Source organism: Drosophila sechellia, chromosome 2L, assembly GCF_004382195.2.
Source record: "Drosophila sechellia strain sech25 chromosome 2L, ASM438219v1, whole genome shotgun sequence".
NCBI classification, from domain to species: domain Eukaryota; kingdom Metazoa; phylum Arthropoda; class Insecta; order Diptera; family Drosophilidae; genus Drosophila; species Drosophila sechellia.
The window spans coordinates 13584152-13598197 of NC_045949.1; the positions used below are offsets into that span (position 1 = coordinate 13584152).

At 44.1% G+C, this 14046-nt stretch overlaps 3 protein-coding genes across 4 annotated transcripts; 2 read left to right on the forward strand and 1 right to left on the reverse strand.

The window, feature by feature from the left end:
- Positions 1-812: 812 nt before the first annotated feature.
- Positions 813-6574, reverse strand: LOC6611218 (protein SMG5). Of its 2 annotated transcripts, none has more exons than XM_002035738.2 (6): positions 6356-6574; positions 5751-5901; positions 4042-5684; positions 2601-3959; positions 2106-2264; positions 813-2030 (listed from the first exon to the last, which is right to left on the reverse strand). In XM_002035738.2, the coding sequence occupies exons 2-6, from the start codon at positions 5888-5890 to the stop codon at positions 1789-1791; spliced, it is 3543 nt and encodes a 1180-aa protein (XP_002035774.2). In that variant the 5' UTR covers positions 5891-5901; positions 6356-6574; the 3' UTR covers positions 813-1788. The 2 variants fall into 2 exon arrangements, with proteins under 2 accessions (XP_002035774.2, XP_032581618.1); XM_032725727.1 differs by lacking the exon at positions 6356-6574 and adding an exon at positions 5986-6010.
- Positions 6575-7758: 1184 nt separating this feature from the next.
- On the forward strand, positions 7759-11287 carry LOC6611219 (angiotensin-converting enzyme). Its single transcript, XM_002035739.2, has 7 exons — positions 7759-7854; positions 8695-9301; positions 9713-10076; positions 10137-10703; positions 10761-10901; positions 10967-11139; positions 11203-11287. The coding sequence occupies exons 2-7, from the start codon at positions 8716-8718 to the stop codon at positions 11217-11219; spliced, it is 1848 nt and encodes a 615-aa protein (XP_002035775.2). The 5' UTR covers positions 7759-7854; positions 8695-8715; the 3' UTR covers positions 11220-11287.
- A 262-nt stretch (positions 11288-11549) lies between these two features.
- LOC6611220 (angiotensin-converting enzyme) lies at positions 11550-13869 on the forward strand. The gene is made up of 4 exons (XM_002035740.2): positions 11550-11783; positions 11840-12786; positions 12839-13399; positions 13458-13869. The coding sequence occupies exons 1-4, from the start codon at positions 11763-11765 to the stop codon at positions 13762-13764; spliced, it is 1836 nt and encodes a 611-aa protein (XP_002035776.1). The 5' UTR covers positions 11550-11762; the 3' UTR covers positions 13765-13869.
- The last annotated feature ends 177 nt before the right edge of the window (positions 13870-14046 follow it).

Genomic DNA, 14046 nt, shown 5'->3' on the forward strand with positions numbered 1-14046 from the left:
GTGTATAATTTATTATTTTCGTATTACGTGAAACTATTATTATTGTTTTTTTTAATAGTGTGCAGGTTTTTAAATCGTTTGCAAAACAATTATTTAGTAACTATTGTAACTTTCGACAACCATCAGCAGATTGCAAAAGACTTCACGTAACAAAAAAACATACTTATACAACCTAAACAATAGATAAAAGCTGATGCAAAATATACGTATAAACGAAATGAATCTAAGATTAAAGCCAAAAACAAACTTATGCTAAACAATATACACGAACATATATATATTATATACATACATAGTTGAAATTGCTTGATAATCGGTTTAAACAAATGAACACGCCCAAAATGTAGCTTATGCAGAACCAAAATCACAAAATTCTTTGCTATATAAATTCCAAACAAAAATAACTCGTTTTAGATATTATGCTGCGGAAAAATTGGATTCTGATTGTATGGAATCTGGGTAGACAAAAATTTAATTGAAAGTATTTCAAAACTATTATACAAGATAGTTATAAATCAATCTAAATATTACTATATGTATACACCCCTATGTATTGTGTACGCTATTTGTACGAATTACAAACCACAAAACGTGACAAACTCAATCTAATTGGAAGGAAAAGTAGCACACAAAAACCACAAAAAAAAAACAACAAAAGAAAAACCCTTCAATAAAAATCTATTAAACATTTTAAACTGTGTGCTTTTTATTTCACGAGGAATGTGAAAAATTTATACCATTAAATTTCCCGTGTTTCCAGTTCTGATAAGTCAACCAAAAGCTGTTTTAAAGAAAACCCTATTAAAACAACATTTTTGTGGTTGGGCGCTTTATTATTCAAACAAAATGTAACATAACTTTCAATTTCGGAAACATTTAGAATGACGTAGAATTTTGTTTACATATGAGCGGCACTTTCCTTTATTCTTTAATGGGAAATTGCATTGGTGAACCACAAGAGAGACTTTAGTTGGGATTGCATTAAAATGTAAGTTTGTTATATATATATCATATACTTTGTTTTTGCGAAGAGGATCACGCGGATTGCCTAGTCAGAAGCGTGAAAATTTAAATAAACTCTGTCTGCCAAACCGAGAACGAAACACAACTGCAGGAAAGATGAAGAGTGTTTGGATCCAAAGTCCAGCCCGACGCAGGAAATGCGAAATCTTGAATACGAAATGGTACATCAAGCAAATAACCGATTAGAAGGTCGATCCGTCCTGGTCGCCGTCATCCCGCTCTCCCAACATCAAATAGCTGCTCCACGAAGATCTTCTGTCCGTGGACCGCTCAGGTCTTGAAAAGTTGTTCGATTGATTGATATTTTTTTTACGATTTTTTTCTTCTGATTTTCTGTTGATGATTGTGCGTTTGCCATTGTCCATTTAACATTTGCTGGGAGGTCGTCATCATTGTAGCCATCGAGTTGAAAGTGAACGATTTTGATTGGTATTTTGTTTTAGTTTGGTCTAAACACAACAAGCAAATTCCACGCAATGCTGCTGCTGCACAGACTAGGCTGGCGGAATCTTGCTCCCGCTGATGGTAACAATTTCAGTTTCAGTTTTTTTTTGGGGAAAACACGGCCACAACCGAGGCTGCAGCAGCGATTGCTGGTTTGGTTTTGCCGTCGTCCACGGCCATCGTTAACTTTGGAACTCCATGTCGATTTGTGGTTGTACAGAGAGAACACGCTCGCACCCTTATTAGCTCGCATTGCATTTGGTCTGCAGTTGCCTTTGCCGCCTTAGCGCCCGCTACCGTTGCCGCTCCACTTGGGCCCGTTCATTTTTTGTTGGCCTTAAATTTTGCGTAGAAGCTCTGGATCTGGGCATAGCGTACGGGTATCGAGTCAAGGATGCCGGTGTAGCTGAAGTTCTGTTGCTGGCGGTTCTTCTCGTGCAAATTATCGCCGGACAAGTACGTGACGACGCTCTTCTTCAGTTCGCTGACGTGCGGATCGGCATGGTTGGCCACCAGGTGATTGCAGAACTGGGCAATTTGAAGGAAAACCGAGGCGTCACGATCTGTGGGTAGCAATAAAAAAAAAACAACACCATTAGCTGGCACATTCTCGTGCGATAAATATTTGCTAAACTCACCCATCTTGCGTGATATCTTCAGTAGGGAAAGCGGCTGACTTTCGTTATCGCGCTGCGCACGCAAGTGCCTATTGCCCTGCTTAAACTCCTGCTCCAGCCAACGGATGACATGGCGCACATTCTCGCTGCGTTTCTTCAAGTCATCCAACTCATTGAGCACTAAATGGGAAATGATAATCGATTAGCATGGGGTCTTTCTCCTTGGGTACAGGTTAAGTACATTCTTGATTGTGGATATACTTAACTATAAAAACAATTGGAAAGCAAAACAACTGGCAAATTAAATGTGCTACCGTCATATCAAAAGTGTTAAGAATCTAATCTTTTCTACTATAAAAGTTCATTGGATTTCAGGGAATACCACGAAGTAATAAACTTGTTGATAGATTATTTAAATTTTGAAGTTCTAAAGGCGTCATTCTATGTCATTGTTACTTTCCACTTCGTTGACTCGATGTCAAACTTATCAATCCACACGGAGGTACGCGCACTCACCTGCATTTGGAATGAGGACAATGCACTTCTTGGTCCTCACCAGCGACTTGACTATGCCATTGTATTCGGTCAATGCCTTTGAATCGACCACCACAAATGGGGACATCACCACATGAGCGGGACTGTCCCGCAGCTCCTCCTCCAAAGTCTCCACCTCGCTTTGCAGCCACAGCTTGCCCATGAGCTCACACTTCTTCGACTTGGCCTCCGAGCGCTCTTCGTCGGCGCCCGAGCTGGACTGCAAATTCAGTTTCTCGATGACACTGTTTGTGGTTGTGGAGGCGGAGGTTCCGCCGGCGAAAGAGGTTCCCGTGGCACTGGTTATAGCAGCAGCCGCCTTCTCGGCATTGCGATTCCTTAGGTAACCCTTGCGCGGCATCTTGCGGCACTCCTCCACGGTGTCCTTTTCCTCGTTACTGGTGTAGCTCTTGCGGACAATGCCGTTCTTGCGATCGGAGTAGCGACGTGTGCGTCCTTCGTTCCGCTTTGTTCGGTTGGTCTTCGGAGCGGTACGACGCTCGCGGCGACGTGATCCGCCTCCCTTCTTCTCCTCGCGCTGTTTCTTCTTTTGGGTCTCGGTGAAACGACGCGTCTTGACGCAGAATCTGTAGTTAAACTTCTTCTGCTTGCAAATGAAAAAGCCAAAGTCGACCATCTTGAAAATACGGAGAATGGACTCTTCCTGGGGAGTGACACGCTCCCGGATACTGGTCTCCCAGTCCAGTGTAATCTGGGGGATCTGGAAGATGTCAAAGTTCTTGAAAGCAAAGTCCTCGGTGAGCGGAACGTTAGCCCGCACATCAAATAACTCGACCAGGGAATCGCGCACGTTGGCGGTGGTCAGAAGGTCGCGCTCGAAGTAAACCTTCCTGGTGAAGATGTCGATGTTGCAGTAGTTGAGAAGCTTCATGATCTTGTGCACAAACTCCGGATTCGAGTGGTAGCAGCCGATGAGTATCTCCGGGTTGACGCGCAGCCAGTCAAAAAGCACTTTCAGGGCTCTAATGGTCGGTTCATTGTGCAGACAGTCAATGACTATGTTGGGATTGATCTTGGTGTACTTGTTGCGATAAATCAGCTTCTTTGGTGGCTCTGAAAAGCTGACGGGCGGTTGTGCCACCGCCACGCCTTCCAATGGCTTGCTTTGAGCATCATCTGCGCTCTTAAAGTTCAGCTGCAGTACCTCAAAGCTGCGCAACAACTCCTCCGAGTCCGCCTCCTGTGAGTTGGACCTACGCTCAACTTCGTTGGGATACACGATTTTCTCCTCCTCAATAACAACGTCTTCGTTGTCGGAGTACACCAAGCCACCGCCTCCTCTGCCGCCGCCAGATTTGCGCTCCTTTTTGCTGTAATTAGCTGTAAGGATTCGACAAATTTTAGAAAAAAGATTTAAAAGGTTTTTTTTTGCTTAGATAGAAATTTGTATTCAAAGACTCACCTGCTGCATAGTGCTCCTCGCCGCATGGCTCCCCAGGATCAGCTGCATCAATGTCGCTGAAATCGGTGTCAAAGTTTGAACTCAGATCTGTGTAATCCTCCTCGTCGCTGTAAAAGTCTGTGTCCAGTTCGCTTTCGCTGTCATAGCAGGAGCTGTCGTCCGACTGGGCGATCTTGCGGCGCCGGCGACGAAGACGCATTCCTCGTCGCTTGCTCTTGCAGGAGAGCGGGGTCTTAAGGTCGGACTCCTTGGCCTCGTCACTGGAGCGCGTGGAAACGGCCTCACCGATCTTGTCGACGTCAGCAGCCTCCTGGGTCTTTGCCTCCTCGCCCGAGTGCTGGCTGTCCCGCGAATCCGAACTGCAATCTTTTAGAGAGTGCGGGCGTGGCATCAACTTCTTGTCCTTGCGCTCACATTCGCCTACTGCAGCTAGCCAGTTCTTGTACTCATTCCGGGACTTGCGCACCACAGTATCGAACTCCTGAAAGCGTTCCTCGTACTCCGCCTGGAAGCGCTCGTTGTCTTCGGCGCGAGCCAGGATTGTCTGCTCGATGCTGACGATGCAGGCGTCCATTAGATCGGAACAGGCAGCCACCAGAAAGGCGTGCAGTGAGTAAACCCTTGGCGAGTTAATCATCTTTAGCTTGGACAGGCAGAAGAACAGAATGGAGACAATCTTGAAGATGCTTGGCTCCGGAACTCGCAGCTGCTGGGAGCACAGGATCTTACGTAGATCAATCAGCACGCAGTGGCACAGGGAGTTAAAGTCCGGCACTTCTTTGTCGAAGAAAAATATGTCCACAATCAGATAGAAACGGGCAAAGAAATCCTCGATGCTGAAGTCTACTTTTTCTGGATCCATACGCTCTAGGTATTCGGTGTGCTTGGCGAACAGCTTGTTTAGATTATTTTCGCTCAGTTCGAATGGTATGATGCACACAAGGGAGTACAAGTAGTGGTAAGTGGAGTCCAGATCATGATTCTGTCCGTAGTGCAGTGTACCCAACTGGTTCTGGGCCATGCCAATGGTAGGATTAAGCTTGAAGGCCTCCAGATAGTACTTGGCCACCTGCTCCTTGCTTATGCTTAGTTTGCTGTCGATGCGAAAGTCTAGAAAGTAGCGATGAAGATCGCCCAGACTGAGCAGCGATGAGTGTATGGTGTCGAGGGCAAAGGACACGGCCTCCAGACTCTTGTCCACCGCGTGGGTGCCCGAATGCGATGACTCCATGGTGTCTCCGATCATGTCGCTTATGTAGCCATCACTGATTATGGAGAAATCAATCAAATACTTCAGATCCAGATCATAGATCTCTTCCATGCGTGCCGACAATCGTTTGTAGTTGAAGATGCCAGCGCAGAGGAATCGCTCCAGCTTCTGCATGTTCTCCTGGGCCGTGTCCGCATCCTGGCACTGCTTGTGCCAGTTCTTCTTCACGAATGCAATGAACTCGTAGTATCCACGTCGCCACATCACCTCGCGCACCTTCTTGCCCACCGATTGGTAGTCCTTAAAGATGATCTGCTTGCACAGCTGCACCAGTAGCGAGCGTTTCTCTTCGATTTCGTGCTGGAATAGCTGCCCCACCGTTTGCACATTCCTCTTGGCATCGTCCAGTTGCTTAGAGGCGGTGTAGAGGGACCTGTATGGATGATTTGACACGATTTATAATAGTCCACCTGTAGCACTCGCCACGTGGCCAACTTACCTGTACAGATCCTTTACCTCCTGGCTGAGGACGCAGGTTCCATTGTTGGTCTCCAAGCCGCGACAGCGATTCGTCCCGCCGTCCATGGCGCACTCGCTGGAGGCGTTCGATGATCCGCCCGAGCTGAGTGTAACCTCCATAGTTCGAGGTACTGAAACATACAAATTACCAATCATATCATATGAGAATTCTGAGAAACACAGCTGCCAACTGAGGAGCTACAGTAAACACCCACTAGATGCTTGAGTTTTCCAGCTATTTCTTGACTCTTGTTTTTTTGCTGACGAATGTTTTCGAAATAAAAAAGCGTACTTTATTGTTGTTATTGTATTGTTTTTGTTTCAACTGGTGACGCACACAAACACATGCGCATTGCGTAGTTTCGTTTTATTGAATAATCAATCGAACACACACACAGATGCTTTTTGCCTTTGCCTTTTGCTTTTCTCTGCTCTGGTATTTTCGATACTGCAGCAACTGCGATTGCGAAATAAAAACGATGCGATGCGCTGCTGCGCCGCGATAATAATATGCACTTTTGTCAGCTGCACTCAGGTAGAATCGAATGGCGTCCATCAACTGTTTACCTGCACGATTTGCATTACCTTTTATGCGGATTTAGTGGCTCTGTTTGGTGTGTCGTTCTGCAAATTTCACGTTGTCGCTCTTCCTTTGTTAAACAACAAGATGGCGCATGCACGGTCAGACTGCGCAGTCCGCAATGCTCAGCATGCAATGTACGATGTTTTTTGGCGGGTAATTTAGATGGGCTGGAAGAATGGTTGCTGAATTTCAGGCAACAATATGTGGAGTGTGTTAGGTAAAATTTGACTCATGTCGTATAATTTGGTTGATTTCAATGCCTAAGTAGCATCATGCAGTGCCGTTTCGCTTCAGTCATTTCAGTGCTGGAAAACGCGCTGTCGACTAAGTTAGGTATCGATTGTTCTACCATCGGCGGGTTATTCGAATATATTCTACATTTTACTTTCCGACTGTAAAAAGGGTCTAAGTTTTGTATGTAGTATGTAATTTACAATGAAGTAAAAATGGAATCAAAATGAATACTTCTTATACTAAAATATTGTCCAGATCGCAAGTTAAGTTGACTTTAGCGATTCTCTTGCATGAATTTTTTTGGGTCACATATAAATGAAAAAAAGAAAAAGGTAAGAGTTACAATATTTAGCAAATAATTAGTGTGTGGAAAGGTGCAATGGCCGCCAACTTATGTTTTTTTTGCTGTACCCAAAGAGAGATAAGTGCCCATTAGTTTATTTTCATCGCAAGTTTTATCACCTTTTATTGACTTAGTCTTTTTTTCGTGGCGTCTTCAATAATATTTGCCAAATGTGAGGAAATGTGTCAGGCATATTAATGATCTTCCAAACGTCGGCTTATCTTTGCGCCTACCTGGCCGAGAACCCCAGACGGATTGGAAACCTCAGCCGCGACTAAGCCGATCTCGCATTAAAAATAAATAATGCTCGAGTTTATCGACCATTTCTCTCGGCGACATCAAGTCGTTTGGTCACTCGATTAGCGTTGGGCACGTCGAGGGACAGATAGCCCAAGTCACTCTAAAAAATTCCACTTATCATACTTTATTTGTAAGAACCATACATTAATAATTTATTTCATTTTTCGTTTCACAATATGTAGCATTTTATAATATTATTTCTTTAAAAAGTGCTTAAAAGTTTTATATGATTTGCAATTTCATAGCTAATTACTCATTTTTTATATTTTAAATATATTTATATTTTTTATCGTCTGCTCTTATGTCTCAAGAGATTAGTCCGAATGAATTTGATAAGTGTGAAATACCATAAAATGCCTAGCATAATTTCAATATCAGACCAAATTGGCTTGAGGGAAACAGTGAACAAAATATAGTAACAACTGTGTTTCCAGATCAAGCACGAACATATTATTGTATGCCTATCTTTTTTTCCCAGTGCATTATTGCCGGGCGATTCTCGGGCAGTTCCTCTGCTCTTGGCTATAAAACTCACGCAATCTTACTCCAGCGCTCTCAGTTTTAGTTCAGATCGCTGGCGAACTGGTCACGTTCGATCCGTTGGGAAATATCGTCGGACAGAACGTAAGTTTCTCTTTCGGATTCGAATTTTGAGAACTTGAAACAAGTCATTCGCTTTAGCGCAATTAACGGATTTTCAAATAGCCTTTAGTAGCCTTTAATTGGGATCGTTAACAATTACTTTTATGACATAATTACTTAGCGAACTGTTCCGCGATTAGTACCTTTTTAATATTTACTATAAATGTTCAATTTTACCAGTCACTATAATCCCTTGATAATCTTATCGGAATCGTGCACTACACACCACGGATCTATTGTGTTTTCCACAGTCATTTCGGTGGACATGGTCATAAATTCAAGAAATATCTGAAACACTTCTGCGGTGGTTAGTCGATCTAATCGATGTTATTTACGATCTATGACCATAAATTGTTAGTTTATTTAATACTTTCTATGTAGCAAAAGCACCTGTTATTTGCCTAGGTTGCATTTACAATATTTTCTATGCATATAGATGTTAGATAAAATAAAAGTCGTAGTTTGTCAAGCAAAACACCATATAATTGATTACCTGAAAGTTCTCTCTTCTGAAAATTGATTTTGTAACAGATTGAAAAGAACAATCATAACGAGTATCTTATCTTATTGGTCGGCTTGTTCAGTTGAAGTGAGTTCCAGAGTATTATCAATATTGTGGGCAATCACTTGAGATACATACTGATATATAGTATAAAGCGTTTCGATCTGACCCCAGAGTCATCCGAAAATGCGACACTTTAATCAATTACGCGAGAGCGTTCTCCTCATCAGATACGTCATCGAGTTGACATAACAATATAAAACAGAACTGGATCGTGTGTAATCGAAATTCAAATTCAAAATGCTTACTATAATTTCCAGGCGAGAAAGTAGTTGATCAACATGAGACTGTTCCTGCTAGCCCTGCTAGCTACTTTGGCGGTAACCCAAGCGCTGGTCAAGGAGGAGATACAGGCCAAGGAGTATCTAGAGAATCTGAACAAGGAGCTGGCCAAGCGAACCAATGTGGAAACCGAGGCCTCCTGGGCCTATGGTTCCAACATCACCGACGAGAACGAAAAGAAGAAGAATGAGATATCCGCCGAGCTGGCCAAGTTCATGAAGGAGGTGGCCAGTGACACCACCAAGTTCCAATGGCGCTCGTACCAGTCGGAGGATCTCAAGCGCCAGTTCAAGGCTCTGACCAAACTGGGCTATGCCGCTCTACCCGAAGCCGACTATGCCGAGCTGCTGGACACTCTCTCCGCCATGGAGTCGAATTTCGCCAAGGTCAAGGTGTGCGACTACAAGGACAGCACCAAGTGCGACCTAGCCCTCGACCCGGAGATCGAGGAGGTCATCAGCAAGAGCCGTGACCACGAGGAGCTCGCCTACTACTGGCGCGAGTTCTACGACAAGGCCGGAACCGCCGTGCGATCCCAATTCGAACGCTACGTGGAGCTCAACACCAAGGCAGCCAAACTGAATAGTAAGTAGAAAAATAATTGCAATTTTAAATGATTTATTAAGGCGATTGAATAAGTCTTTCAACAACAAAAGATGTTCCAGAAATGGGTTTATTCAGTGAAAAAACATAATCAAGGATAATTAAGGATAAAGAGATCCTAGCACTTTAATGTGTTTTAAAATATTTTTACTACTATAAAACGAGAGGCGTGAGTTTTTACTTACGGTGTAATTTGTCACAAAATCCATTAGCTTGCAAAAAATAGCTTTTGTAGATTAGATTTTAGTTAATGTAATTTTAGCCAGCAAAACGTTATAATTTCAGTGCTTTTTGTCATTCTAGTAATGAATATAATTACGATATAAACAAATTAATTTTTTTTAAGTGAATTAGAGTACTGGTTTATATGAAAATGTAATTTTTTGCTTCCAGACTTCACCTCCGGTGCCGAGGCCTGGTTGGATGAGTACGAGGACGACACCTTCGAGCAGCAGCTGGAGGACATCTTCGCGGATATTCGTCCGCTTTACCAGCAGATCCATGGCTATGTGCGCTACCGCCTGAGGAAACACTATGGTGACGCGGTGGTCTCCGAGACAGGACCCATTCCCATGCACCTTTTGGGCAACATGTGGGCGCAGCAGTGGTCAGAGATTGCGGACATCGTATCCCCCTTCCCGGAGAAGCCCCTGGTGGATGTGAGCGCTGAGATGGAAAAGCAGGGCTACACACCACTCAAAATGTTCCAAATGGGCGACGACTTCTTCACGTCTATGAATCTTACCAAGCTGCCACAGTAAGTACTCAATATATAAGATTAGTTGAATGTCTATTTATTAATGATTGTATATTTCAGGGACTTCTGGGACAAGTCAATCATTGAGAAGCCCACCGATGGCCGCGATCTGGTTTGCCATGCCAGCGCCTGGGACTTTTATCTCACCGACGATGTGCGCATCAAGCAGTGCACCCGGGTTACACAGGATCAGCTCTTCACCGTGCATCACGAACTGGGACACATTCAGTATTTCCTGCAGTATCAACACCAACCCTTCGTCTATCGCACTGGTGCTAATCCCGGTTTCCACGAAGCCGTCGGCGATGTGCTCTCCCTGTCCGTATCGACACCCAAACATCTCGAGAAAATTGGCCTGCTGAAGGACTATGTGCGCGATGACGAGGCCCGCATCAACCAGCTCTTCCTCACCGCCCTGGACAAGATCGTTTTCCTGCCCTTCGCCTTCACCATGGACAAGTATCGCTGGTCGCTGTTCCGCGGTGAGGTCGACAAGGCCAACTGGAACTGTGCCTTCTGGAAGTTGAGGGACGAGTACTCCGGCATTGAACCACCAGTTGTGCGAAGCGAAAAGGACTTTGATGCCCCGGCCAAGTATCACATTTCCGCCGATGTCGAGTATCTGAGGTGGGTACCTGCTAACTAACTCGAGAATATCTGACTTATTTTGGTCATATCTTGCAGATACTTGGTCTCCTTCATCATTCAGTTCCAGTTCTACAAGTCCGCCTGCATCAAGGCTGGCCAATATGATCCCAACAATGTGGAGCTGCCTCTGGATAACTGCGATATCTACGGAAGTGCTGCAGCTGGTGCTGCATTCCAGTAAGTTTTGGGATATAAATATATAATATAAATTAGCTGAGTTTATGTTTTTGATAATCCTATAGCAACATGCTGTCCATGGGCGCCTCGAAGCCCTGGCCCGATGCACTGGAGGCCTTCAACGGCGAGCGCATCATGTCCGGAAAGGCCATCGCCGAATACTTTGAGCCACTGCGCGTTTGGTTGGAGGCGGAGAACATCAAGAACAATGTCCACATCGGCTGGACTACTTCAAATAGTAAGTTGCCGAGTTCTTGAAATTGAAGGATGTCATGTCTAAATGTGAGTTTTTTAATTTCAGAATGCGTGTCATCATAAATCAAATGATTTTAGTGTTTTTACACAGTTCATTGCTCAATAAAGTTTAACAATATCTTAACTATAAATTTTATACTTGCTTATAACAAATTACTTGGGCTTTAATTTAAGACTTTTATATTTTATTTATGATACAAACAGGTAGGCCTTAAACTTAAACTTCTAAAGCTACATTGCACTTAACTCTATGATAGAAACAGGTAATTTCATGGTTCTGTAAGTAAATGTTCATGATATATGAAATCCGCCGTCCAAAAACAAAGTGCTGAACATAATTGTCTCAGTAAACAAGTTGTAGATATTGCCAAGTGAAGTCGTGGTTGTATTCTCTAAGTGGAACACATTATAATTACAAATGGCCAACTGGGCGCTCAGTTAGCCACCGGACTCACTCCACTGGCCATGGATTCATGGATTGTCGTCGGCCCAAGTCAGTTGACTTCGAGAGCTGCGCCGGCGCAGAACGTTGACCAAAAGTGTCGGGAATTTCAATGAGCTAATAAATTGAGTTGCGAAAGTGAGTTTAGTAGAAAGTGTGGGAATATGCAGATACTTGCGGTTTTGGTGAGCCAAATTGACAGGGTAATCTTTCGCACTTTCCTAAGATCCTGCTGTTTCAGCTCCTGGTGGGATTAACCCAGGCTGTATCTCCGCCTGATGCCACATTGGAAAGATTTCTGAACGAGACCAATCAGCAACTGGCAGTTATTTATGATCAGGCTGTTTTGGCACAGTTGTTGAATGAGCTGCGCGGTCCGAATGATTTGGTGGCTCTCCTGGAGATCGAGGTCACCGATGATAAGCTTATAAAGTATGTGCGGACCCTAACGACCCGCAAGGCCAAGTTCAAGCGTTTGGGATTGGGTGACTCCCAACAGCGGAGGCTTCTGGGGAAAATCCCCCAATTGGGCTATGAGGCACTGAGTGGCAGAGATTTGAAGCTGGTTTACGCATTGGCCTCCAGCATGAGCGATAATTACCACAATGTCAAGCTGTGTGCCTACAAACAGCCGGGGAACTGCACTCTAAGACTCATACCCGACGTTCAGTCCATAGTTCAAGGAAGCCGAGATCTAGACGAGATCGAATATTACTGGTTCGAGTGGCGCAGCCGCACGGGCTTGGCCACCAGATCTCAGTTTGTTGACTTTATGGATCTGTACAAGAAGACCGCCCAGCTGAATGGGTATCCTCGTGGCGAGGACTATTGGTTTCGATCCCTGGAACTGAACGGCCAGGAGACCATGACTCTGCTGGATAAGATAATGCATGGCTTGAGACCGCTGTTTCTTCAGTTTCATGCCCATGTCAGGGGATCACTGAGGAAGATGCATGGGGAGAACTTGGTGCCTAGGAACAGACCCTATCCCCAGCATTTGGCAGAGGTCTTCATTGGAAATGCGTTCCGGCGTGTTCAGGCCGAATGGTATGTGGATTTGCCGTCGCCGGAGATCGGGTTGGCCAATATTACCCAGGAGATGCACCGTCGAGGATTGAGCACCACTCAAAGGGTTTTCTGGAATGTGGCCGAGTACTTCAGAGCTCTGGGTTTTCCGCAGTTGGAGAAGTAAGTTATTCGATCAGATATCTCACAGTTTTAATTCTATTTATCACTTTAGCTCACTTTGGACATATGCCCAGAAAGTATCCTCCGATGATGATGATCGCTGCTGGCACAAAGCCTGGCGATACTATGCTCTACCAAGGACGAACTTCACCTACTGCCCACTGAACGACGAGGAGCGTTTCTTCAATATGTTTGAGGCTCAGTCGGATTTGCAATACTATCGAGCTGCCTCGATTCAACCAACTTTGCTCCAAGAGGAGCCCTTTCCCAATTTCAGTGATGCCATCGGGAAGTGTTTCTCCATGGCAGCCAGTTCACCGCGATTCCTTAGAAAACTGGGAGTGCTGAGGGATAACAAGTGGAAGGAGCTGCCCGCCCGTTTGAATCGCTTGTATATTCAGGGATTGAGGGTTGTGTTCCTGCTACCCGTCTTCTATGTACTAGATCGCTACAGAGTTGAGGTCCTTGCAGGACACATTAAGGCGGATGATAATGAGGCCTATTGGAGGTTTACAGAACATTATACCGGAGCTGCTGCCCCAACGAAACGAACCAATGAACAGTTCGATGTGCCGGCCAAGCTTCTCATGGAGGTAGATGACCAGTATGCCAGGTACAAATATTAAATAGTATATAGTGAAATATGAATATAAAATGATGATGGTTTTCAGCAACTTTCTGAGCATTGTCGTGCAGTTCCAACTATTGAAACACTTCTGCACCATAACTGGTCAGTTTGAAATGGGCAATCCCAGGAAACCCCTGGACTTGTGTGACTTATCCGATCAGCGAGGCATTGGAGAGATTCTAAAACGCGCCATGTCCCTGGGATCTTCGGTTCACTATAGGGAGGTGCTAAAGGTTCTTCTTGGTGAGCCTGAGATCAGCATAGATGGACTGCTCACCTACTTTCAACCTCTGCAAGACTGGTTGCAACACCAGAATCAAGAAAACAACCTGGAAGTGGGCTGGACATAAGTTTTATTATTTATCCAGTGCTGGGAATATTTTGGAAATTTAATCACTAGTAAATTATTTAAATAAAAACAGATAATAATGGAAAGGCATTTAGTACAGTCTTATATAAAACTTCCAACAAGTTGTATATGAAAATGAACTCTTTGCATTTCATCATCGGAAAAATAATGATATGCTAAAAGATAAAATATACGTGCGTATATAGAAAAATTAGATAAATTACTCTTTTAAGCAAAGACACTAGAATAATTTAGTTATTTTTAATTAGTTATTCTAGTGTCT